At 37.1% G+C, this 26051-nt stretch overlaps 1 protein-coding gene across 3 annotated transcripts in view; it reads left to right on the top strand.

Moving 5' to 3' along the window:
• The window catches only part of PALLD (palladin, cytoskeletal associated protein), a 412154-nt gene that overhangs the window by 8472 nt on the left and 377631 nt on the right, over positions 1-26051 (top strand). For all 3 annotated transcript variants that reach the window (XM_032332582.1, XM_032332581.1, XM_032332583.1), the window contains exon 2: positions 13656-14647. In XM_032332582.1, coding sequence (XP_032188473.1) covers positions 13737-14647 — 911 coding nt within the window. In that variant the 5' untranslated portion in view covers positions 13656-13736. The remainder of the gene's footprint in view (positions 1-13655; positions 14648-26051) is intronic.

Here is a 26051-nt window from a genome sequence, read left to right as displayed (position 1 = left end):
GATTTATTCCAGGGATGCAAGGGTGGTTTACTATTTACAAATCAATCAACATGATACATCACATAAGCAAGAGAAAGAACAAAAAACATATGTTTATCTCAATTGATGCAAAAGAAGTATTTTACAAAGTACAACATCCATTCATGATAAAAACCCTCAACAAAGTAAATGTAGAAGGAATATACCTCAACATAATGCAGGTCATATATAAAATCCCACAGTTAACATCATACTCAATGGTAGAAAACTGAGAAAACTGAGAAAATTGTTAAGGAAGAAGTAAAACTTTCACTGTTTGCAGAGGATCTAATACTATATATAGAAAACCCAAAAGATTGAACCAAAATACTACTAGAACAGATAAATGAATTCAGTAAGGTTATAGGATATAAAATCAATATATAGTAATCTGTTGCATTTCCATTCACTAATAATGAAATAGAAGGAAGACAAATTAAGAAAACAATTCCATTTACAATTGCACCAGAAATAATAAAATACTTAGGAATAAACCTAACCAAGGAAGTGAAAGACCTGAACTCTGAGAACTATAAAATGCTGATGGCAGAAATTGAAGATAACACAAATGGTAAAATATTCCAGGCTTGTGGATTGGGAGTACAAATGTTAAAATATCCATTATACTCAAAACAATGTACATATTTAATGCAATCCCTACCAAAATACCAATGGCAGTTTTCACAGAACTAGAACTCATAATCCTCAAATTTACATAGAACCACAAGAGTCCCCAAAGAGTCAAAGCAATCTTGAAAAAGAAAAACAAAACTGGGGGTATCCCAATCTCAGATTTTAAGAGGTACTACAAAGCTGTAGTAATCAAAACAGTATGATCTGGCACAAAAATAGATCAACAGAACAGAATAGAAAGCCCAAAAGTAATCCCACAATTATATGGTCAATTATTCTACATCAAAGGAGGCAGGAATATATAATGGGAGAAAGACAGTCTTTTCAACAAATAGTTTTCAGAAAACTGAACAACCGTATGCAAAACAGTGAAATGTGAGACATAAAATCATAAAATTCCTAGAAGAAAACACAGGCAATAATCTTTTTGATGTCAGCCATAGAAATATTTTTCTAGATATGTTATCTTTGGCAAGGGAACTGAAAGAAAAATTAACTTATTGGGACTATATCAAAATAAAAGACTTTTGTAAGTGAAGGAAACCATCAACAAAACAAAAAAACAACCCACAAAATGGGAGAAGATGTTTGCAAATGATGTATTTGATAAGCAGTTAATATCAAAATGTATAAAGAACTTCTATAACTCAGTACCAAAAAACAGATTCAAAACAATTCAAAACTGATCAGAAGATATAAATGGACATTTGTCCAAAGAAGAACTACAGATAGCCAACAGACACCTGAAAAAATGCTCAACATCACTAATCGTCAGGGAAACGCAAATTAAAACCATAATATCACCTCATTCCTGTCAGAATGGCTAAAATCAAAAACACAGTAAGCAAGAAATGTTGGTGAGCATATGGAAAGAAGGGAGCCCTTATGCATTATTTGTGGGAAAGCAAATTGGTGCACCCACTGTGGAAAACAGTACAGAGGGTTTCTCAAAGAATTACAAATAGAATTACCATATGATCCAGTGATTCCACTACTAGGTAGTTACCCAGAGAAAACAAGAAGACTTTAGAAAGATATATTCACCACTGTTTATTGGCATTTATTTGGCATTATTTACAATAGCCAAATTATGGAAGCAACCCAAGTGTCTATCCACAGATGAGTGGATAAAGAAAAGGTGGTATATATATACAATGAACTACTCAGCCCTAGAAAAGGAATGAAATCCTTGCCATTTGCAACATTGCAACATGAAGGGATCTAGAGGATATAATGCTAAGTGAAATGATTTAGTCAGAGAAAGCAAATATCATATGATTTGACTCATGTGGAATTTAAGAAACAAAACAAACAAAAAAGACAAAGACCCAGACTCTTATTGTTTTTATTGTTTCTTTGTTTGAGTTCTTTCTTTCTTTTTTTCTTTCTTCCTTCTTTTTTGTTTTTTTTAATGAGTCTGGCTAGAGGTTTATCAGTTTTATCTGTTCAAAGAAACAGCTCCTTGTTTCATTGATCTGGTCTATTGTTTTGGTTTTTTGCTTTTTGTTTTTTTAAATTTGTTGTTGTTGTTTTAGTTTCTATATCATTTATTTCTGCTCTAATCTTTATTTCTTTCTTTCTGCTGATTTCAAGTGGGTTTTTGTTTTGTTTTGTTTTGTTTTTCCTTTTCTAGCTCCTTTAGGGTAAGATGAGGTTATTTATTTGAGATTTTTTTGCTTCTTGGTTGGTAAACAGGTATTGTTATAAACTTTTCTCTTAGAACCACTCTTGCTGAATCCCAAACATTTTGGACCATTGTGTTTTCATTTATCTCCATGTACTTTTTGATTTCTTCTTTGATTTCTTGTTTGGCTCATTCATTGTTTAGTAGCATGTTATATAACCTCCATGTATTTGTGGTCTTTCCAGACTGTGTGTGTGTGTGTGTGTATGTGTGTGTGTGTAGTTGTTTTCTAGTTTCATAGCACTGTGATCATAAAAGATGCATGATATGACTTTGATCTTTTTTAATTTGTTGAGACTTGCTTTGTGGCCTAATATGTGATCTATTCGGGAAAATGTTCCATGTGCACTTGAAAAGAATGTGTGTTCTGCTGTTTTAGAATGGAATGTTCTCACTTTATCTGTTAAATCTATCTGTTCTAGTCTGTCATTCAGAGTCACTGTTTCCTTACTGGTTTTCTGTTTGGTGATCTGTCCATCAATGTAAGTGAGGGGTTAAAGTCCCCTACTATTTGTGTTACTATCAAATAGTCCCTTTATATTTGTTAGTAGTTTATGTATTCAGGTGTTCCCATGTTGGGTGCTTAAATATTTACAATTGTTATATCTTCTTGTGGGGTTGTCCTTTTTGCTATTATATAGTGTCCTTCTTTCCTTTTTTATAGTCTTTATTTTAGAGTCTGTTTTATCTGAGGTAATTGTTGCTTTTCTGGCTTTCTTTTGACATCCACTTGAATAATAAATATTTCTCCATCCCTTCACTTTCAATCTGCAGGTGTTTTCAGGTCTGAAATGAGTCTCTTGCAGGCAACATGTGAACGGACCATGTTTTTTATCTATTATATCACCTTGTGTCTTTTGATTGGAACATTTGGTCCATTTATATTCAAAGTAATATTGATAGATATTTATTGCCATTTTCTTACTGGTTTTGTGGTTGTTTATACGTTTTTTCCAAAAAACCCAGACTCTTAACTACAGAGAACAAACAGATGGTTACCAGAGGGGAGGTGGGGGGGGCGGTGGGTAAAATAAGTGATGGGGATTAAGAGTACAATTACTGTGATGAACACTGAGAAAGTAAAGAATTGTTGAATCACTATATTTTATACCTTAAACTAATGTGACACCATATGTTCATATGGTGTCATACAGAATTTAAAAATAAATAAATGAAAGTTTAATAAAAATTTTTTAAAAAATGAAAGGCAGAAGTTTGGCCTAGGAATTGCCTGTGATTCCAAAACAACAAAACAAAACAGCTTTAAGTATTTTTAACTTTTGTTTTCATAGTGTAGATTTTATTTTGAAATATCTTTAGTTTTGAACCTTTGTACCAACAGTTTTTATACTTTTTTAGAAATTGTTTAATTATGAAAATAAACAGAAATTAAAATGCTTAATTTAAATTGTAAAATCACTCAATTTAACTGGTTTTTTTTAAATTTTTCAAAGAATATGGAATAAACAACAAAAAATTTTCTTAAATGTCCCACCCCTCAACCCAATTTCTGTCCAATCCCTATCACAAGATAATCAACATTATCTGGTACATGTTCTTCCAAACTTTTCATGTATTTATTCCTAACTACATATCCATTTTTTAACTTTATTGAGGTATAATTGATACACAAAAAACTTCACCTGTTTAATGTAAACAACTTCATGAGTTTGGACATACACATGCACCTGTGAAACCACTACCACAATTAAGGTAACAGACATCTATCATCTCTAAAGTTTCATTATGCCTCTTTAATAGGGTCAGATATTAGCTGATTAATAATCTACTTTAACATAATAATAAGACAGAGCTAAATGTTTATGTCAAATTTCAAGTTTAAGCACAAAAATTTCCTCCACTAGGCAGCTGCTCTCCAAATCCCTTTTTAATTATCATATAATGTATTACTTGTTTCAGGGGTAGAGGTCTGTGAGTCATCATTCTTACACAACACATAGTGTTCACCACAATACACCCTCTCCATTGTCCATCACCCAGTCACCCCATCCCTCCTTCCCCATCTCCTCCAGCAACCTTCAAGTTGTTTCCTAAGATTAAGAGTCTCTTGTGATTTGTCTCACTCTCTGATTTCATCTTGTTTCATTTTTTCCTCTCTTCCCCTATGATCCTCTGCCTTGTTTCTAAGATTCTCTGTATCCGTAAGATCATATGATAATTGTCTTTCTCTGATTGACTTATTTTGCTTAGCATAATACCCTCTAGTTCCATCCATGTCATTGCAAATGGCAAGATTCCTTTTTTTGATGTCTGTGTAATATTCCATTGTTATCCATTCATCTGTTGATGGACATCTAGGTTCTTTACATAGTTTGGCTATTGTGGACATTGCTGCTATAAACATTGGGGTGCAGGTGCCCTTTGGATCACTACATTTGTATCTTTGAAGTAGTACATATGCATTTGTAAATGCCTGTTGAAATGTTACTACACCCAGGTGCCAGGGTGACTCAGTCAGTTAAGCATCTGACTCTTTGATTTCAACTCAGGTCATGATCTCAGGGTCGTGAGATCTAGCCCATCTCCCCAGACCTACAGCACCACCACCACCACAACCCACCCACCCACCCACCGTGGCCCCAGTCAGGCCTCACGCTGAGCATGGGACCTGCCTAAGATTCTGTCTCTTTCTCTCCTTCTGACCTTTCCCACCTCCACTCTCCCCTGCCACACATTCTCTCCTTCTCTAAATAAATAAAGTACCTGGCTCATGTGCTATGAGATACTGTGTGACCCTTAGTGCCTGTCAGTGCCTGTCAGCCTTTTTCTAGCATCAAACAGTTTTTCTTTCAAAATCACGGTAGCTTGTCTATGTCTCTACAAGGAATTGCATAAACAGATTGCATACGTTCTCCCCTTATCTAAATTCTTAAAGTAAATAGCCATAATATCCCCAAGAGAAAAAGGAAACTTTTTGGTTAAATACAAGTTTTAACCCTAAAACTGCCATTTCCTGACAGTTCACCTTTAGCCAAATAATTGAATGTTTTTATGCTGAAGTTTTGGGTGCAGAAATAATAAAAATAAGAAGAAAAATAATGATAACCCCATCAATTATTCTGAGGATCAGATAGCTCACAGGGATCCTGCAGGGGGTGTCCCACAAAAATTTTTTGGCTGGCAAAAAAGAGGATTTTCCAGTTACCATAGATCTTGTTTTCACGTAATTATCCCCAGAAGTCAGCAACTCAAAAAACAAATGTTATTTATAATTTCTAAATTTGTCTCTCTTTTCTCTTTTCTATTATTTATACACTCATGTATGTTGTAAATCATATATATTTATATTTATATTCAGGAACTCAACAATAAATATTTTCCCAAATACTAGGAAAGCAATTTCAAGACAATTTAATGATAAAATTGCTTGTGTTAAAATGTGTGATAGACAAATGAAATTTTAAAAGTTCAATGAAAACTCATATTTCATAGTAGATCTTGAGAGTCTGACAGAATTCAAACGATATTAACTCAGGGAAAAGCTGTAAACCATAAAATTACTCTTGGAAATAATCTATAAATTAAGTAGCATCAAATTCCTTAGAATGAATGAAATATGCCATGGGGGGTTAACAAAATAGGTGACCAAGGACATTTACAATAGAAAGCGGTATTTGCTTGGGAAAGTCAAGATGCTGATAAGCTGTCACTGAAGTTCAAGGTGGAAGGAAATCTGTAATGCCTCATAGTATTTGCTAACCTTCCTAAACCTTGCTTCACCAAATATTTCCTTAAGTTTAGCATAAATGTCATGCATAAATATCAGAGTTCGCCTGGAAGAATCTGCCTTCAGAGCACTGTGAAGATAACTGCAGCTGCCTGCATGGTAGAAATTGAAAGAACCTAAAGCACAGCAAGCCTGAGGGTATCCTCCTCCTGTGAGTGCCACCTTCCCGCCAGCAGCATGCCTTCCATAACAGGTCTGAAAAACACCAATCTTAATATACAACATGCATCTTATTGTATTTACTGGTTTGTTTTATTTTGTTTTGTTTCATTTGTACCTTAACTTTCAAATATAATTTGAGACTGCATGCAATAAAAGAACAATGCAGTTGTCCAAAATCAATTAAAAGGTTTAAGACCAAACCAAGACCAAATTGAGAACCTGACGTTATCTCAATTTCCTATTTTTGCCTTTTCTCCTTTAGTAGGTTAACTCCTTAGGGCAGAGGAGTCTTACAGCTATGTCTCCAACCTGTAGAAGAGGAGCCTAATGCAGTAGGCACTCAACAAAAAATATGCTGACTGAATAAGTAAAGAGAGAAAGAGAGCTAAAAAAGGGGGGGGGAGGACTAAAAATATTCATATTTCTATGATTCAAAATTTAACTCTGAGCTTGGTAACATCCATGCCAAAGAGCATCATCAAAAAAGGTTACAGAATTGTGATTGTCTAATAGTAGGAATGCTAAGAAAACAAAATAAATGTTTTTCTGATTCTGAATTTTTTCATGAGAATCTTTCTTGGCAGGTACTGAGAACCATAAAAATCGATGTCTTTATAGATCAGGTTTTTATTAATGCAGTGTCAGACCTACCACTGTCTTATATTAGTGAAACGAGCATGAAATGTGCATTTTATATTTTCCACATTAATAGCTATTAACATATAGCACTGATTACTTTATCAAGTTCTTACTAGAAAACAGAACCCAGGGGATGAGTACCTATTGGTAAGACAGATGAAACAGCAGGGGAAAGAGCAGAACAATGTTCCACTGAGGACAGTAGGTCCCAGAGAAATGCTGCAGAGAGGTCTGAATGGCTGAGAGCAAGCAGGGAATGAGACATTTGTGCCTCATGTCTTTGTTTGTATGGCTCTGTTTCCCATCAAATCCTAGTTAGGGTTCAATCCATGTTTGAAGTACCAGGCAGTTTCTCTCCATCATCTGCCATGGCCCAGACACTGTGCCAAGCATTAGCCATTCAAAGACTGTCAGTTACATCTCTTTCAAGAAGTTCACAGTCTAATGGATGAAGAGTTCTCTAACTCATATTAGTAATTCAGTAAGATGACTGTCATAGGAGAACACTATGCAAAGTACCATGTTTGAAGAAAGAGAGAAGTACACTGACTGAGGAATCAGAAAGCACCAAAAGGAAGTGAAATTACATAGTATTTTTAAGGATAAACTGGAGTTTGAAACAGAAAAACTTAGAAACATAAAACATGCAGGACCAACAAAGAGCCATTTCTCCCATGGGGAAGAAACTAGGCCTATACAAATTTTAAAAAATTAGAAAATGGCTCTGGTTTATCAGAGTTTAAAGTCAAATTATTAATAACGGATGAAGAATGTACAAAAGGGAAAAAGATGAAAAGGAGAATTTCCAAGCAATTCAAATTTCTTCTGAGGACGGAGACAGGGGACAGAGAAAATTTAGAGATGTAGGAAAATACTTTACTCCTCAGAATTTCAAAAATCTTTCAATTCTACCTGCTAAATTGGAACTTGTTAATGTTTAATGGAACTTGATAATGTTCATCTCACTTCTTTATTCATTAAAGGCAGTATAATTAGTTCTTTTCACTGTATTTCACTTTCTGTGACTATTATACCAGCATAGAATCACCAAAAGCACTGTTTGAAATAAAACATTAAATCTCATGGAAATAATGGAGGTGTTTGTGATTATACTTCTTCTGATTACAACATTTTAATTGCGGGCTGTTGACTGACATGAAAATCTCTGAAGCGTGATTTTCCCGTGAGTTGGGCCACCTGGAAACCTCCCTTGTTCATCCACGTTGAATGAGCATTTTCCCTAGACCATGTGCATGTTCTAGCAGCAATAACTGGGTTGCAAATTAAACCCAAACCATATACGCTATAGAACTATTATTTTCTTTTTCACTGTATAAGCAGTTTTTAAGCTACATCTAATCCTCACAACTGGATCCTGTCAGATGGCGCCTCTTTAAAACCAAAATATAAGTTAATAAGCAGGTGATTTAATCTGCCTCCAGCAAACACTCCCTGTTTTAAAAAATGAACTAAAAAGTGTTTCATCATTCAGAAGTTTACTTTAAGCTTCCTCATAAAATTTTTTTATGAAGTTTTGAAATTTATCCTATTATGTTCACTTTGCACTAAGTATAGTTAAATTAATAGCAGAACTCTAATATTAGCAGAAATAGCAGAAAACTGATCCAAAATTTTATTAGCCTGATATATTGCTTAGGACTCTTGGTTGTGGAAACTATAATATATTGTAGTTAAGACTACGGTTAAGATAATAAGTTCTGAAGTCGTTGTCTGGATTTGAATCTTGGCTCTTCTATTCACATTTTCTGCCTCAGTTTCCTTCTTTGTAAATGGGGGCCTGTTGTGAGAATTTTAAATGAAGTCATCGACTGAATGGCACTTGACACAATGCCTGCCTCAGTGAGCAGTATGTCGTTAACCATCATCATTATCAGGATTACTATTAGTAGTGCTCATGCTAGATGAAGTTATTAGGTAGCTGATGTTCTACATCTGTCAAACTTTTCCTGTAAAAGTCTGGATAAATATTTTAGGTTTTGTCAATCATAAAGTCTCTGTTGCAGCTACTAAACTCTCTCATTGTTCTTCAGAGACAGTCAAAGACTTTCACAGGGCCACACTCTAAGTGTAGTCGGGAATCAAAAGGCTCTGCCTCTGAAATGATCAGTTCAAACATTTCACTGTCTCCATACGTCCTTCCAGATCTCTCATTCATTCATTTCCACTCTACCTCCCCTTTAATTTCAATGAGCCTTCAGTCCCTTAAGCTCTTTATAATCAAACTCCTACCCATGAATCCAAATCCAGCATAGATTTTAGAATACTCCCCCCATCTTGCTGATATTCTCAACAACCTTGTCCATTTCCCTTCCATCTTACCTGTGTGTCAAAACCTAAAACATCTTATCTCCACGTCTTCAACTGAATGGCTGAGCTCTGGTGAAGAGAAGTGTGCAGTCACACTGATTAATGATACTATAAATACATCACATTTAACTTCAACTAAGTTCTCACCTCTGCCCACAAATCTTTTTTTTCCTTTTTTTTTTTTAAGATTTTATTTGTTTATTTGAAAGAGAGAGCGAGAGAGAGCGTGCATGCCCAAGTTGGGGCAGAGGACATGACAGAGGGAGAGGGTGAAGCAGACTTCCACTGAGCAGGAATCCCAATGCAGGGCTCTATTCCAGGCCCCTGAGATCATGATCTGAGCTGAAGGCAGGCGCTTAACCAACTAAGCCACCGAGGGGCCCTGCCCATAAACCCTTCTTGAAGAAATTTTTCCTTTCTCTACATCAGCTATTTCAAATTGTCTTCTGTCCTCAAAAACTTCCAAATCCTCAGAAATCTCAAGATAGGACCTCCCCTTTCTTTCAACAAATTTATGCAGATTCCCCCGACCCTTTCTTTCACACACACACACACACACACACACATATACACACACACAGAGGCACACACACTTTAATTATTTCTCTCCTTTGACCATGGGAGAACTGTTCCTTTCCAACCAGAAGTTGTTTGTACCATAGTAACTCATTTAATCTCACATCCTGGAAGACCCCGTCTTTTCATCTTCCTCACTTTTTTACATGGATCTTCTGCTTCTCCCTCTCTTCTGTCTAATTCCATTAGCATTGAAACACATTCCTGAGCCACACTGTTAACAAATAAACCCACCAGGAATTTATACTTTTGTCCACCTCTGTCTCTCCTCCTTTCTATAAACTTTTCAAAATAGTCAATAACATGTGCAATCTATATTTTCCTTCCTTAAAAATTTCTCAGCATATCTTGAATCTGGCTTCCATCTTTGTCACATACACCAAAATTGCTATTGGTAATGGTGCTAAATGTTCCCAGTTGCTAAATCAAAACGATACTTCCTCCTTTATGAGACATTTCTTTGCCCAGCTTCTATAACACCCCAGTCTCCTGGTTTTCCCCCGAAACCTCTAGAGGATTGTTTCCTTTTTTTCTCTCTCTCTTCCTTGATCTTATTCACCATCTTGCATTACATTGCCACCCATGGGTTAATAATTCCCAATCAAATTTTGTTCTCTTTACTCATGTACTCTGGACCAGTATCTCAAATTGCCTTCAGACATCAATACCAGAGTTCCCTGTTGTAGAAGGTGTAAATCAAAATTAAGATTTTTTTTCTCAAAACTTGTCCCCCCACTTGTGGCATGTGAGTTAATGGCACCTTCCATCCCACTGTTTGAATAAGAAATCTATAATCCTCTCTCTGCATCATCTCTTCAATTACTCAAAGAGTTCTGTCCTAGCTTCTATCTGTTGTCCACTGTTGTCCATCTCAATGTCACTCATTTAGGCTTCTGTCATGTTTTTTTAATCTACTATCAGTTGTGTTCCTTAGTGGCAAGTGACAGAAATATTCTTTGGTCAACTTGAGTGCAAAGCGAATTATTGGTAGGAGTCGGCAATTCACAGAATGAGACCCAGAGTGTATGCTGGAGGCAAGACCAAAAGGCCAAAAAAAGGCTCATGTGTGACTACCACCATGACAGCTCAATAGCCCACGACACAGCTTCCACCTCCCACCTCTGCACAGCCACCGCTGCTGCCCCCATACCCCATGCTGCTACATCTTTGCTATGACCAGAAACAAAAATGCTTTCTCCATGGAACCTGCCTCAAAGGCCAAAGATGGATGCATATAACTGCCATGTGCCAAGACTTGTGCCCAGGCTCCAAGGAGCTAGGAAAGCAAATATTTGGAGATTCCACATTCCAATATGATAAGTAAATTTAGTTTCTCACTGAGGCACATAAGATGAGGAATTATCCAGAACTAATAAGGAGGCTCAGATGATGGGGATCCAAAGATAAAATAATGATAAATATACACCACCCCAAGAATAGAACACAAGCCTTCTCACTGACTTTCTTCTTTCATCTTGCCTTCCTCTTCCTCTGATTCAGCTCCTGAGCTAAGCTACAATCAGTTATCTTTCTAAAATGCAACTCTGGAGCACCTGGGTGGCTCAGTTGGCTAAGTATCTACCTTTGGCTCAGGTCATGATCTCAGGGTCCTGGGATCAAGCCCCAAGTCCCCAGCTCAGCAGGGAGTCTCTTTGTCCCTCTCCTTCTGCCCCTCCCCCTGCTCATGCTCACTCTCTCACTCTCTTACTCTCTCTCTCTCTCAAATAAATAAAAACTTTTTTAAATAGCAAAAAAATAAAACAACTCTGGTGATGTTTCTCACATACTTAATAGTCTTCTTTGTCCTCTAGCTGCACCTAAGATAAAATTCAAGTTCTTCACATGGTTCCAGACCCTCTGACACCACTCCTGCTTTCTAACTTTTTCTCTGGTGATTTTCCCCATCTCCAGATACATTTCTGTTTCACTAAACCTCTCTAAGTCACCTGAGTCTGCCAGTACTCTCCCTAGGATCCAAAACTTTGTGCTTCTGCCAGTGTCCTCTTTACCTGCCTAACTCTTCTTCCTCCCTCACATACCATCCTATAGGCTTCAACTTCCATAAAATTTTTCTTGATCCGAACCCTGTTATCCCTTCCAGGTGCTAACCTAGCACTTTGTTTTCTTACCATAGCACTTAACATACTAAATTATATATATGCTCATTACTTATTTATATCACCCATAGACTAAGTTCCATGAAGGCAGAAACCCATCTTTTTCAAAACTATACTTCCCAGGAGCCTGGGTGGCTCAGTCAGTTAAGTGGCTGCCTTTGGCTCAGAACATGATCCCAGGGTCCTGGAATTGAGCCCCATGTCAGGCTCCCTGCTCACTGGGGAGTCTGCTTCTCCCTCTGCTCCTCCCCACCTCCCCCAACTTGTGTGTTCTCTCTTGCTTGCTCCCTCTTTCTCTCTTGAAAAAATAAATACAATCTCTAAAAAAAAAAGTGTATTTCTCCATTTTCCTCTCACACTAAGTTCAATGCAAAAAATTAATTTCTCTAAGGCCAAAAACAAACAGACCAATAGCCTCTCTCCCAAAGAAAAATATATGTTGTAAGGAATGGAAATACGGTCTGTTTTACCTTCAGTATATAAACATACTTTTGGCCCAAGCCTCTCTCTCTTCTAATTTTCATGTCTTCTGAATTAATGCTGCCTGGTGATTTATATCCTCACACATTTTAAGAGTTGACCTTGACCTTGACTTCTAAACCATCTACCATGTTTCCTGACTGAAGAGTCAAATGTAATTAAGGGTTCTGTTCTGGGTGAAACCATCTGCCTTCTCAGGGCAAACTATGAAAGACTTTGAAATAAGCAATAAAGAACTGATGCTTTTCCAATGGAATACTGGATGGGGTCTGGTAGACCTTCCAGGGTCATCTGATTCTAATGTGGTCTATGCCTTTTACTGTCTTTTATTAGGCAATTTTATACCTTTGTAAATTGTAGAAATCAAATAACAACGCAAATTATACTTGAGCACAGATACACAAATAAATTTTTTCCAGTAGAAATACTGTTAGTTTGTACTCCGTAGAAATGACTCCAAACATTACATTTTATTTCTCTCTATATATTAACCAGTTTCAAATTTATTAGTAAATTCATTTTAGCATTCTTTAACTCACTGAGCCACCCAGGCGCCTCATTTTAGCATTCTTGATTGTCTGCGTCTATACTTACATAACTATATATGTACATATATATTATACTTACATATATATATTCATTTACTTTAGAATTTGCTTTGAAATAGTTGTACATCTTATCAGTTTCCTCATTAAGTAGTTAAATAAAATCTTGCATGAATGTTTATTTTGACACTTGCTATATTTGCCATGACTTTGCCTTTTTTTTTCTTCTTTTGTTGTGGCCAGAAACAAGCTCCAAACTTTTGACTACCAGTCCACAGATTTGGCTTCCCACTGAGAACCACAAGTACTCGAATACTAGTATGTGGTCTCTCCTTTCACCTTCATAAACTTCCAAGCTCCCACCCACATTTCTGGATTTTGAGCTTCAATAAGCTTTGATCTTGAGGGAAAATGGCACATGAGAAGTGCAGAATGTCCTACTGTACTCTTAGTGCCTAATGCAGATATTTTCTTTTTGGATTATTCTGTGCTGGTTAGTAAAATACTTAATATTCATTCACAGGGAAAATATTAAATTAAAATGAGATAACAAACACAAGTATACTTGATGTTTCTTCCAACTTGAAGAATAGAGAAAAATGATTTTTCCATTTGTTCACTTTAATGTTTCTCCCAAACTGTAAATTAATAATACTGTGACAACACACACGTATACACACATACCCATTACTACTAATGGCAACTCTCTCTACATTGTCTTTCAGAACACAAGAAGTAAATTGGTTTCCAGTGCCTCTGGCCTTTCTGTTGAGAGCAAACAAAAAGTATATGAAGACTATTGAACTATGTCAGAGACTTCCTCCCATGACTCGTTCTATGATTCCCTATCAGACATGCAGGAAGAAAGCAAGAATGCTGACTTCTTCCCTGAGCTATCTGCTTTTCTCAGCCAGGAAGAGATAAACAAGAGTCTTGACCTAGCCCGGAGAGCAATAGCCAGCTCTGAAACGGAAGATTGTGACTCAGAAAAGGAGATCTCACAGATTTTCAATACCTCTCCTATAAGTGTCTGTGAAAATCCTTCCCATAAGGAGACCAAATTTGGTGAGCCATCCTCCTTAGGAAGACCTCGTGATAACAGGCCAACACCTGTCCAACCTCTTCCAGAACAAATTGACCATATCTCTTCACCTGCTTCAAAGAGGAAACCTGCCAAATCACCCCTGCTTGCCAGCCCCAGCTACATCCGGAGCCTCCAAAAGGCTGAAAAACGTGGTGCAAAAACTCCCAACACAAGTGTGAAGCCCAAACCAGCATATCAAGGTAAGACTGGCCCGCAGAGCCAGCTATGCGACAAGGCAGCTAATCTCATTGAGGAGCTGACATCCATATTTAAAGAAGCTGCAAAACCAAGAAATAGAAACCCGAATGGGGAGTCCTCGTCACCAGACAGTGGCTACTTGTCTCCTAAAAACCAGCGGTCAGCCCTGATGAGTGCCTCAGCCAGCCAGAGCCCCACTGGAGACCAACAGGAGACGGAAGCAGAGGTCAAGTTACCCGAAGCCCAGCATTGCTACCAGGCAGACCAGCACAAGGCAGTGCCATGCAGTAACATCTCTCACCCACAGCCCCAGAACGCATTCCACTTCCCCTCAGCTCCACGGTTCATCCAGAAGCTTCGGAGCCAAGAAGTGGCAGAAGGAAGCAGAGTTTACTTGGAGTGTAGAGTCACTGGAAACCCAACTCCTCGAGTCAGGTAAGAACTTTTTGTTATGAATAGCAAATGATTTGTGTTGACTTTTGGTTTTACTCTAATGTGGGATGAGAAGAGAGTTCCTGTAGAGTTAGCCCTCTAGTGCCTGAAGTGGTGTTTTCAAATACCTGCAAGACAAAAGCATCCCAGAACTGCTAATACTAGTTGTGCTAGTTATCACTGGTGGGATGCGTCTGTTATCATGAACCATGTGCCCCTAAGGGGAAGGCAAAGGACCAGACAGGGATAGAGGAACACAAATGGGTTATTAAATAGGACTCTGGAATTAATAGCATCCAAGGAAACTTAAAATGTGCAACTGATTCATTAAAACACTGTGAAAATGTGTGCATCATTTGAATATGAGGTGCTGAAGGTGGTTGAAAGTGTGGTTAAAACTGGACGTTGTTTGGCAGTACGGAGATGAAAGGCACGGGTGCACAGAGGCCAACCACAAGATTAACCCCCAAATACATACTCTGATCTAAGGACTGAGCTGAGCGGCCACATAGTCACTGAAAAAAGCACACCACACACCTTCAATGTGGTGCAACCAAGGAAACACATAAAGGTAAACCAAACTGAAACAATAAAGATAAAACAAACTGAAACAATACAGGTCTATTGCTTATACAAAGGCTCTGGACACTACAGCATGGGTATACCAAAAATAAAAAATTAATAATAATAATAACAACAATTACATGAGCACGAGGTTAGTTGGAGTCAATATACATATTACACAACCATGACCATTCTTATAGCTGGAGTTCTCCCTCCTTAACTGCAGATTTCATACTTTCTGTGCAAAAAGGTTAAGAAAAGTGACCTGGGAGTCAGACTGCAGGGTTTCCAATCATGGCTCCACCTTTTACCAGTTGTGTCACCGAGGCAAGTTTCTTTGTGACTTAGTTTCTTCATCTGTCTAATGGGAATTAAAATAATGCTTACCTCATTCAATTTTATGATGATTAAGATAATGTGTGAAAAAATTAAACAGTGCCTTGCAGCTCGTGACTACAGCATTAGTATTACCTATAACTTTTATTATTTCTCATTTCTTAATTTTATATGCTAAAATGAAAATAACATTGCAAGCTGGATTATGCTATAAAAATAAGCCATACATTTATTTATTTTTAAAGTTTTGCTTTCATTAATGAAGGATGTTTTACTTGGGTTAAATAAGTATTAAAAAGTAAATTCAAAATGACATACCAGATAAAGGGCTAGTATCCAAATTCTATAAAGAACTTATCAAACTCAACACCCAAAGAACAAATAATCCAATCAAGAAATGGGCAGAGGACATGAACGTACATTTCTGAAAAGACATCCAAATGGCCAACAGACACCTGAAAAAGAGTTCAGCATCACTCAGCATCAGGAAAATACAAATTAAAACCACAATGAGATACCATCTCACACCAGTCAGAATGGCTAAAATTAACAAGTCAGGAAACAACAGATGTTGGCGAGGATGCGGAGAAAGGGGAACCCTTCTACACTGTTGGTGGGAATGCAAGCTAGTGCAGACACTCTGGAAAACAGCATGGAGGTTCCTCAAAAAGTTGAAAATAGAGCTACTCTATGACCCAGCAATCACACTACTGGGTATTTACCCTAAAAATACAAATGTAGTGATCCGAAGGGGCACGTGCACCCGAATGTTTATAGCAGCAATGTCCACAATCGCCAAACTATGGAAAGAACCTAGATTTCCATCACAGATGAATGGATAAAGAAGATGTGGTATATATACACAATGGAATACTATGCAGCCATCAAAAGAAATGAAATCTTGCCATTTGCGACAATGTGGATGCAACTGAAGGGTATTACGCTGAGCAAAATAAGTCAATCAGAGAAATAATTATCTTATGACCTCTCTGATTTGAGGAATTTGAGAGGCAGGGCAGGAGGTTTTGGGGTAGGGAAGGAAAAAATGAAACAAGATGAGATCAGGAGGGAGACAAACCATAAGAAGCTCTTAATCTCACAAAACAAACTGTAGGGAGGTATGGAGAGGGTGGTAGGGCTATGGACACCGAAGAGGATATGTGCTATGGTGAGTGCTGTGAAATGTATAAGCCTGATGATTCACAGATCTGTACCCCAGGGGTAAATAATACATTATGTTAATAAAAATAATTTGAAAAAAATAAAAATAATTTTTAAAAGCTGGGAGTATTAAAAACGTAAATTCAAAATTGTGAAATTTGGCAAAATGGTAAACTAGACATCATTGGCTAAAAATTGCAATGCTGGTATATTCTTATTAATACAGCATTTCACAAGCCATGAACTTGACCTCTCACCTTACATCCACCAAGACACACTTTGCTAGAGTTGGTCTCGCGGTTTATTGCTCACAAACATGAAGTAAGCATTAGCACTACTGGCTAAAAAATAGTGCAATTAAAGGCAGGGAATTTTTTTTCCTACCAATTTGTTCAACTAATTCCTCGAGTCAGTTTTTACAGTAATTTTGCTATATTTCTTTTAAGAAACTGACAGCAGGGGGCAGTCAAAAACTTCTTAATGGGTTAAAGCTGTCCTAAATTCTGCATTTATATATCTTTTCTATAAAGAACTTTTCTTATTATTTTGCCTATGATGGAAATGAAATTACGTGATTCTTTTGGATTCTGATTAGATTGTTTTTAACCCACTAATCTTGGGAACAAATAATTCTCTATGAGTGATACTTTCACATGTCATTTAAAACAGTTCCACAGGTTCTCATATGGCATGACTCCGCTTACATTTACCTCCAAAATAAGCCCCTTTCAAATGTATTACTGTGACAAGTAAAAATACCATACCCTTTCAGAAATGATCCCAAAAGATCAGTTTAACATCAAAGGATTAATTCAGGTGAGCAGACCGTAATTAGTACATTAAAGTTCACTTAAACATTGAATAATTTGGGGGACATCAAATTCATACTTCTTCCTCCTTTCTTTTTACTGGGGTTGGGGGAACATTAATTTGGTTGGTAATCAAGAATTATTAACTAGTTTCCTCATGTCATCTCCTGGTCTACCAAAGTTCATGACCAATGTCCATGAGACATTACAAATTATGCCCTTCTAGAGTAATTAAGTCTTTGATGAAATATTCCATTGTTTAAAGTTAGATGGTCTTTTTTTTTTTTTTTAATCTTTTTGGAGTTCTTGTTTGTTTTTTGTTTTGTATTTTGACAGGGGAGTGTGCTGGATTTTCTTAATTTCTGTTCCAAAGATCTTGGTACTCTCTTTCATGCATTTGTAGATATAACATATACCTAGGAACACTGAGTTCCTATCCCACATGAGACATGAGAGTCTACAGAGATCATCTTCTTTGAAGGAAATTTCATACGAAGAAGAAAACCTTTAATAAAATGTATCCTACTGTGGGGCACTTTAGAGCCTGGCTTGACTAAGTCAGTCCCGGGGACTCTAAACCCAGAGATTAGATGGATCTATTGATTGTTGGGCTACCTCCTAAGGTCCCAGAAGCAGGTAACAGGATCCTCAGAGAGCCCGGGATGTCAGGGGAACCCGAAGCAAGCAATAAGCGGATGCCTGACAGATGCTGACTAGTAAGCATAGAGACATTCATTCAGTTATTGAGAAGTCAGCAGCTTTTGGACAGGGGGGTGAGATGTGGTACAACAGGCAATGGTAAGATCCAGACTTACTTAAAAGGCCCGCATCACAGGAAAATATGGCAGCAGGTGTCAGCATCCAGATACAGCAGTCTGGAACACAGGGAGAAAGTTCAGCCCTTCAGGAGTTTGGTTAAGGAAAAAGCAAGGTTGTTACTCCAAAGGACAATAGGACAGGGACAGTTCAGAAGTAGAGACGCGGGTATGATTAAATGAGTCAGGACTTCAGTCCTGGGTCCAGAACAGGGAAACAAATTGTTAGACTGACAAGGCTGGGCTACTAAGCTGCTGGCCTGGAGCTTCTTAAATTTGGCCTGAATAGAAACCACTTAGGGGTGCCTGGGTGGCTCAGTGGGTTAAAGCCTCTGCCTTTGGCTAAGGTCATGATCCCAGGGTCCTGGGATCGAGCCCTGCTGAGCAGAGAGCCCTCTCTCTGCCTGCCTCTCTGCCTACTTGTGATCTCTGTCTGTCAAATAAATAAATAAAATATTTTTTAAAAAAAGAAAAAAGATTTGTCTCCCTCCCAATCCCATCTTGTTTCATTGATTCTTCTCCTACCCACTTAAGCCCCCATGTTGCAGCACCACTTCCTCATATCAGGGAGGCAGACAAACCATAAATGACTCTTAATCTCACAAAACAAACTGAGGGTTGCTGGGGGGAGGGGGGTTGGGGGAAGGGCGGTGGGGTTATGGACATTGGGGAGGGTATATGCTTTGGTGAGTGCTGTGAAGTGTGTAAACCTGGCGATTCACAGACATGTACCCTTGGGGATAAAAATATATGTTTATAAAAAATAAAAAATTTAAAAAAAAAAAAAAAAGAGAAACCACTTGGTCTGAGAACATGGACATAGTGAAACTTAGATAAAGTGGCCCCAGCTAAAGGGAAGATTGGTGAAAACAGTAGGATCAAAGCCAGGCCAGTCATTTCAAGGCTTTTTTATTTCATCCTTCCACAAATATAACTGGCATAGATACCAGTTACACCACAAAGAGGACTGGGGGAGAAAAATCTCTTTTCCTTCTTTATTCTTGCATCGTTCCAACAAAACCTCAACAAAAAAGAAAAAGGCTGATGGAAGAAAGCTTATGCATTGGAACTGAGGTCATATATAGTTTAGATACTACTCAAATTACACACAAATTATTTGTTAACAATTTGAATTATTACATTAAATAAAATCAAGTCAGAATTTGCTAATTTTTCTGATTATGTCCCAGTATTTCATATTTCTCATGTACTACTTTATAACAGTATAAAAACATGTTCCCTTACATCATTCACCTTGCCTGTTCCCTCCACTCTCAACTTTTGTGAGTTGGAGGAAAATTCATGAAGAATTTTAGTTCAAAGCTACCTTTAGTACTATAAAAATGAGATCTCATATTTTCACGTTATAGTTTTAAAAATATTTTATTATGGCAACCATATATTTCAAACCACTTAAATATAAGGAAACCGAGAAAACTAGGAAATTATTTGCCTAGGAACAGAAAAATTATTAATTAACCATAGAGACCATATAACCATATAACTCATGTCTTCTGATTCCTGATCAGGTACTGAGTGACCCAAGAGAAGATTTAGCCACTGTCACTGCTGCTTTGCTTGTTGTGCATGGCTTACTGACAAGTTCCAGAAATGGAGATGAGCAGAACTGCCATCTGGAATTCATATTCCAAATATCTTTAAAGAAAATGTTATCCTGATAATTTCCACAGTGTTTTTCTATGTTAACAAAACAAAACAAAACATGGCCATTCACAATTATTCTCTTTCTTTGCCATAAGTTAATACTGCCAAGTAAGTCAATCAACATAAACCAAAAAATGTTTGGGCATGGAGGAAAGGCGATATTCTCCATCAAGTAACTACAAACAAAATAAATTATTTCCACTTTACGATCAGAAGTCCAAACCATCTTCGTATTCAAATTGTATTGTGAGGTAAATGTGTACATACTCATAAGGGGGAAAAACACTTTTAAACATCCACTTATTGCAATAAAAGTGAATCCAGCAATAGTCCAAGCATATTTAATATTTTAAGTACAGTTACTCACATCTAATCATAAGATGCCTACTAGGTCATCGTTATTAGCCTAGTAAAGTTTCAATCAATATATGTGATTAAAAGTAATTAAATTCATTGCTATTAAAATCAAAACCCAGTACCTTCAATGCTTCCAATTAGTTTACATTAGTAGAGACTTTGATCATCATCAAAAGCCAAAACAAGAGAATTATCCATACCAAATCTATGCAATGCTTTCTGTAGAAATTTCCATCTCCTCAAAAGAAAATAGAAACAAACCACCGATTCACTTTTCTTCCTAGTGGTATCAGTATATCCCAATTATTGACTATTTTGGTTTGGGAAAATGTGGCAACTGCACCACTAGCCAGTAGGTTACGACATGTAGTGCTTGTTAGGATCTAGATGGCTCGGGGCTCCTGAGTGACTCAGTCAGCTAAGCATCTGCCTTTGGCTCAGGTCATGATTCCAGGATCCAGGATCAAGCCCCATGTCATTGGGCTCCCTGCTCAGCAGGGAGTCTGTTTCCCAAACTCATCTCCCTTTGCACCACCACCCCCACAACTTGTGCACTCTCTCTTTCTCTTTTTCTCAAATAAATGGAAACAAAAAGAAGAAAAAGATCTTGAAGGCTTAGTTCCAGGAGTATCGCTTGTTTTTGTTACATTATATTGTCACAATGCAATACCAGATAGTACCATTAGATTATCAGTATGAAAAAGCAACCACACAAGTATTATTACAGCAACATGAAATGTAATTAGGTACAAATAATTTGGGAAGCAATTTTGTGATACCCAATAAAGTTAAAGGTGTACATACCCTAAACTAACCAATTGCGTACTTGACCTCTCTGCTTAGAGATCTAATAGGTTTATCAAATTTAATATATCCAAGACTGAACCTCTCGTTCTCCTCTCCTCCAAAAACCTTCTCTTTCCTAAATCTTTTCCATGTCAACAAGTGGCAATTCTCCTTCCAGCTGTTTAAGGGAAAAACCTTGGAGTCATCCTTGGCTACTCTTTTTCTCGCATCTCACATCATCCAGTCCGGCCAGCAAATCCAGTTGGCCCAACCTTTAATATATCTAGAATCTGGTCACTTTATAACAGCCCCACTAATCAGGCTCTCATCATTGGCTGGACCAAGCCATCATCATCTTCCCCTGGGATATCTGCATTAAGTTCCTAATCCATCTCTTTGTTTCCATCCTTGCTCATTACACTCTATGTTAGCACCTAGCATGATTCTTTTTAATGAAATTGTGATCACAACACAATGCAAATCTTTCCAGTACCTTCTATCTCATTCAGAGTAAATTCTGTAGACCCTATAAACATTGGTAAGGCACCATCTCTCTGACTTCATCCCCTACTATGCTCCTGTTTGGTCCACTCCAGCCACAATGGTGTCCTTGCTGTACTCCTAACATGCAGATGTGTTCCTGTCTCAGGCCTGTGCACATGCTATTCCCCCTATGTAAAGTACTTTTCCTCCAGATGTATGTAGAATTAGATCCTTCATCTTCTTCATATATCTCCTCAAATGTCACCTTCAGAGTGTGGCCTTCCAAAACTACTTGATGTAAAAGAACAGGTCCTCCCCACCTTACTCTCTGTTCCAGTCATTTTGGTTTTCTCCACAGAACTTACCTGATACACTCTGCATTTTACTTGTTTAATTTTTTTCATTGTCTGTCTCCCTAAGTAAAATATGAAACCCTTGAATATAGGGACTACCATCTGATTCTTATTGCTGTATCCCTAGAGCCTAGAATGGTGCCTGGCACATAATAGGTGCTCAATAAATATGAACTAAATAAATAAATGAGTAAGTCTCACTCCTAGCTATATATCTGAAAGGAACTTTTGCTCCTGTGTACAAGGATGCATATATAAGAATGTGCATTATAACATTGTTTCAAAATACTGTAAAGAACCTAAATACTAATCAAAAAGAAAATGGATACCTCTTTGACATAGTGATTTTATTGGCTTCGGATATATATCCAGAGTGGGATTGCTGGATCATATGGCAGCTCTCCTTTTAATTTTTTGAGTACCCTCCATACTATTTTCCATAGCATCTCTTCCAACTTAAATTCCCACCAGTATGTACAAGGATTCCCTTTTCTCTACATCCTCACCAGTGGTCATTATCTCTCGTCTTTTTGACAATAGCTATTTTAACACAACCTATGTGTCCATTGTCATATGAATAAAGAAAATGTGGCATGTGTATACTATGGAATATTGTTCAACTATGAAAAAGAAGGAAATTCAGCCACTTACAATAGGGATGGAACTTGAGGGCATTATCCTAAGTGAAATAAGCCAGAGAAAGGCAAACGCTGTATCGTCTCAGTTATATGTTGAAACTTTAAAAGGACAAACTCACAGAAGCAGAGCATAAAATGGTGGTTGCCAGGGGCTAGAGGACAGGGGAAATGGGGAGATGTGGGTCAAAGGATATGAATTTCCAGTTACAACTGAGTAAGTTTGAGGGAACTGATTAATGAAATTGTAGCCATAATTACAGTGAGCAATACCATATTGTATACTTCAAAACTGCTAAGAGAATAGATATTAACTGTTCTTACTATACACACAAAAAACTTACAATCATGTAAGATGATGGATATGTTAACTAATTTTATTGTGGTAATCACTTCATAGTATATAGATGTATCACTTCAAACTTACACAGTGTTATATGTCTATCATGTCTCAATAAGGCTGAAAAAAAGGAAAGAAAATGGGTAAGTTGTGATTTATATTCATACAATGAATGAACTAGAGTTTCATGAATCAGTATGTCTGAAACTCACAAACATAACAGCAATCTAAAAAAAGTTGCAAAAACATGCATACAGATTGCATTAATAAATTAATCCATATGAAGTTAAAATTGCAAAACAGTCTTATTCCAGGTTTAAGGATATGACAAAAGCACAGAAGAATGTCTGAGAATGACAAATGCTGAATTCCAGACAACAATCACTGTTGAGATAAAGAGGAATGTAATTAGTAAGGAGTGCGCAGAGGGCATCCATTGCGCTTGCGTCATTTCACATCTTAAGATGGGTAGTAGAGACACAGATGCAAATAACACTGACTTTATACTCACTGAAAAATAATGACTTTTTATTTTACTCTACTATCCCATTTATGTATCTGGTACATTCTGCAGCAATGTTTCTAATGAATGGCTTGATTTCCTCTATAAACACCACCTAGAAAATGAGTGGTAAACAATACAAATTGGCTAAGTTGGCTCTTAGGTGTTTGCCCTCATGAGTTCAGTCAATTTTCAGAGTTGTCTCAGTTACGTTTTAGAGCTTTAAAACTTTTTCTCATTTTAAATTAATGGTGTTCTTAATAGAATGGTATATATGTACTCAGTCTTCTGCCAAAGATCTTTTATGGTATAGTCTACCCAATTTATTGAAAGCAGAGATTAGAAAAGTGTGTTTATGAGTCTCTCATTGCTAGGACAAAATGCCTGCATTTAGACACACACAAACATGCTCACACACGTGGTACCTTTTCAGAAGTAGTGAAAAATCTGAAGATTAATAAGAGTTGCATATGAATATCTCACCAACCCAATTACCTTCCCCATATCATCACATCTGGCAAATAGGAGAAAGTAAAATGGGGCAAAATCCAAAGGAAACAATACCAGGTAATGTTATAGGTTCCTATTTTTCTTATTCTTTTATCATTTCCTTTGATTTATTTCTAAGTCTCTTAATTTTTTTTTCTTTTTCTGTACATTTGCATTGACTTGAAAAGCTAATAAGTCTTTTATATTTTACAGAGGATAAAAGTGTTCCCTAGGACTTCAAAATACCACTGAACTAGAAACCAAAGGAGATTAAACAGCAGAGTAGTGCCTTTATTTTCACTAAAATGAAGAAATAAACTAATCTCTGATCCCCTCTCACAGCTGCTTTTAGTGAGTTAATAAATTAAGGTGATACGACCTAGCATGCTATTTTAGTCCTGTTTCCTATCCTTTCCATTCTTTCTCAAAACCTATTTCTATCCAGTATCTACCCACTTGTAATTCCCACATGAAAAATGACCTCTGCCTTTACAATGCTTTAACTGCCCAAAGACCATCATTAATCCAAATATTGAATCTGTTTCTGTAGACCAGTGAGTGAAATGGGATAGCTCTGTACCAATGAACCCAGGAAATAATTGCCTCTGTTTTTTGTGGGTTTTTTAAAAGTTTTATTTATTTATTTGACAGAAAGCGAGAGAGATAGCGAGAGCAGGAACACAACCAGGGGAGTGGGAGAGGGAAAACGGGTTTCCCACCAAGCAGGGAGCCCGATGTAGGGCGATGTGGGGCTCGATCCCAGGACCCTGGGATCATGACCTGAGCCGAAGGCAGATGCTTAACAACTGAGCCACCCAGGTGCTCCAATATTGTTTCTGTTTTGTGGAGTTGTTGTTTAATGATTTGAACATTACAGAGTGACAGCAACTTCCCTATCATCTGTTCTTGGCCAAACCATGACACTGTGATGCTGTGACAGGCCAGTACATAATGCTACTCATATGGATAGCTCAGTAAATCAAGAAACAAACTGATTAAAAACAAAACAAAACAAAACAAAAAAACAGCAAACTGATAGTCAAGGCAAATATAGAGTATTAGTTAGGAATCTGAATTGGTTATAACAGCTTTTCGCATATAGTCATGAAATAGTAGCAGCCAAATCAGACAGTAGCATTTGTTAGAAAAATTGATTTCATCATTTTAATTTACATCTCCATGGCCAAGTTTCTGGATTTAACAAGAAAACCAATCAATAAACAAACATCAACATAAATTTTCCCAGGAAATAAAGGTGGTCAGAGAATCCCTCTAGAATTAAAAAAAAAAAAAAAAAAAAAAATGCTTGTGCATTACAAAAAAAAAAAAAAGATGCTTGTAGAACAAACACCAAAAGCGTTTAGTGGCTAACCATATAGATTCTGAAGCAAGAGTGTGAATCTTGCCTCTATCACTTATCAGTCCAGTCACCGTGGCAAGTTATTTCACCTTTCTATGCCTCAGTTTCCTTGTCAGTAAAATGAGAATAATAAAACTACTTACCTCTAGTGTTATTATGAGTGTTAAGTCATTTAACAGAAGGAAAGTGTTAGAACTCTGCTAGCACATAGTAATAGCTTAATAAATACTAAGGTATTATTTGGAAGTTACTTAATATTATTATAAAGTGTTTAGTTTTATCATTTATTGTCATTGATTTAGTATATACTCCCTATACTCTACCATCTCAAAAATCTTTGAACCTGTTCCCTTTCTTTAAAATCTTCATGCTACAGCTCTTTTTTGCTTTGCTATGCATTCCCAGTGCATTGGTATAAGGTTTATAGAGAAGGGACTCTTCAACTTTATAGGCTAAACACAATTTAAAAGGAATACAGTATGTGTTTCTGATCCTGTTTGGACAGTGAGTCTTAAATTTGTATTTCAAGGCCAGAATCAATACCCAGGCTGCCATGAGGTGTTGGAATATTGCCCCCTGGTCTCGTTGTCATTGTCTAGTAACTTTTACCTCACTTGGCCTTCTGTTCCTTCACAGCCTCAGGGGAGGGGATCAATGCCAAAGATTTCCTTTCCATTTCCACCCCTCCCTCCTATAACTAATTATCTCCCCATCCTCTATTCCTAAGCCTCAAAGCTGTGAAGGTCAGCCTT

The sequence above is a fragment of the Mustela erminea genome, chromosome 2 (assembly GCF_009829155.1).
Source record: "Mustela erminea isolate mMusErm1 chromosome 2, mMusErm1.Pri, whole genome shotgun sequence".
In the NCBI taxonomy this organism is placed as follows: Eukaryota; Metazoa; Chordata; class Mammalia; order Carnivora; family Mustelidae; genus Mustela; species Mustela erminea.
Note: the sequence above shows the minus strand (reverse complement) of the source record. Positions and strands in the feature narration are given on the sequence as shown.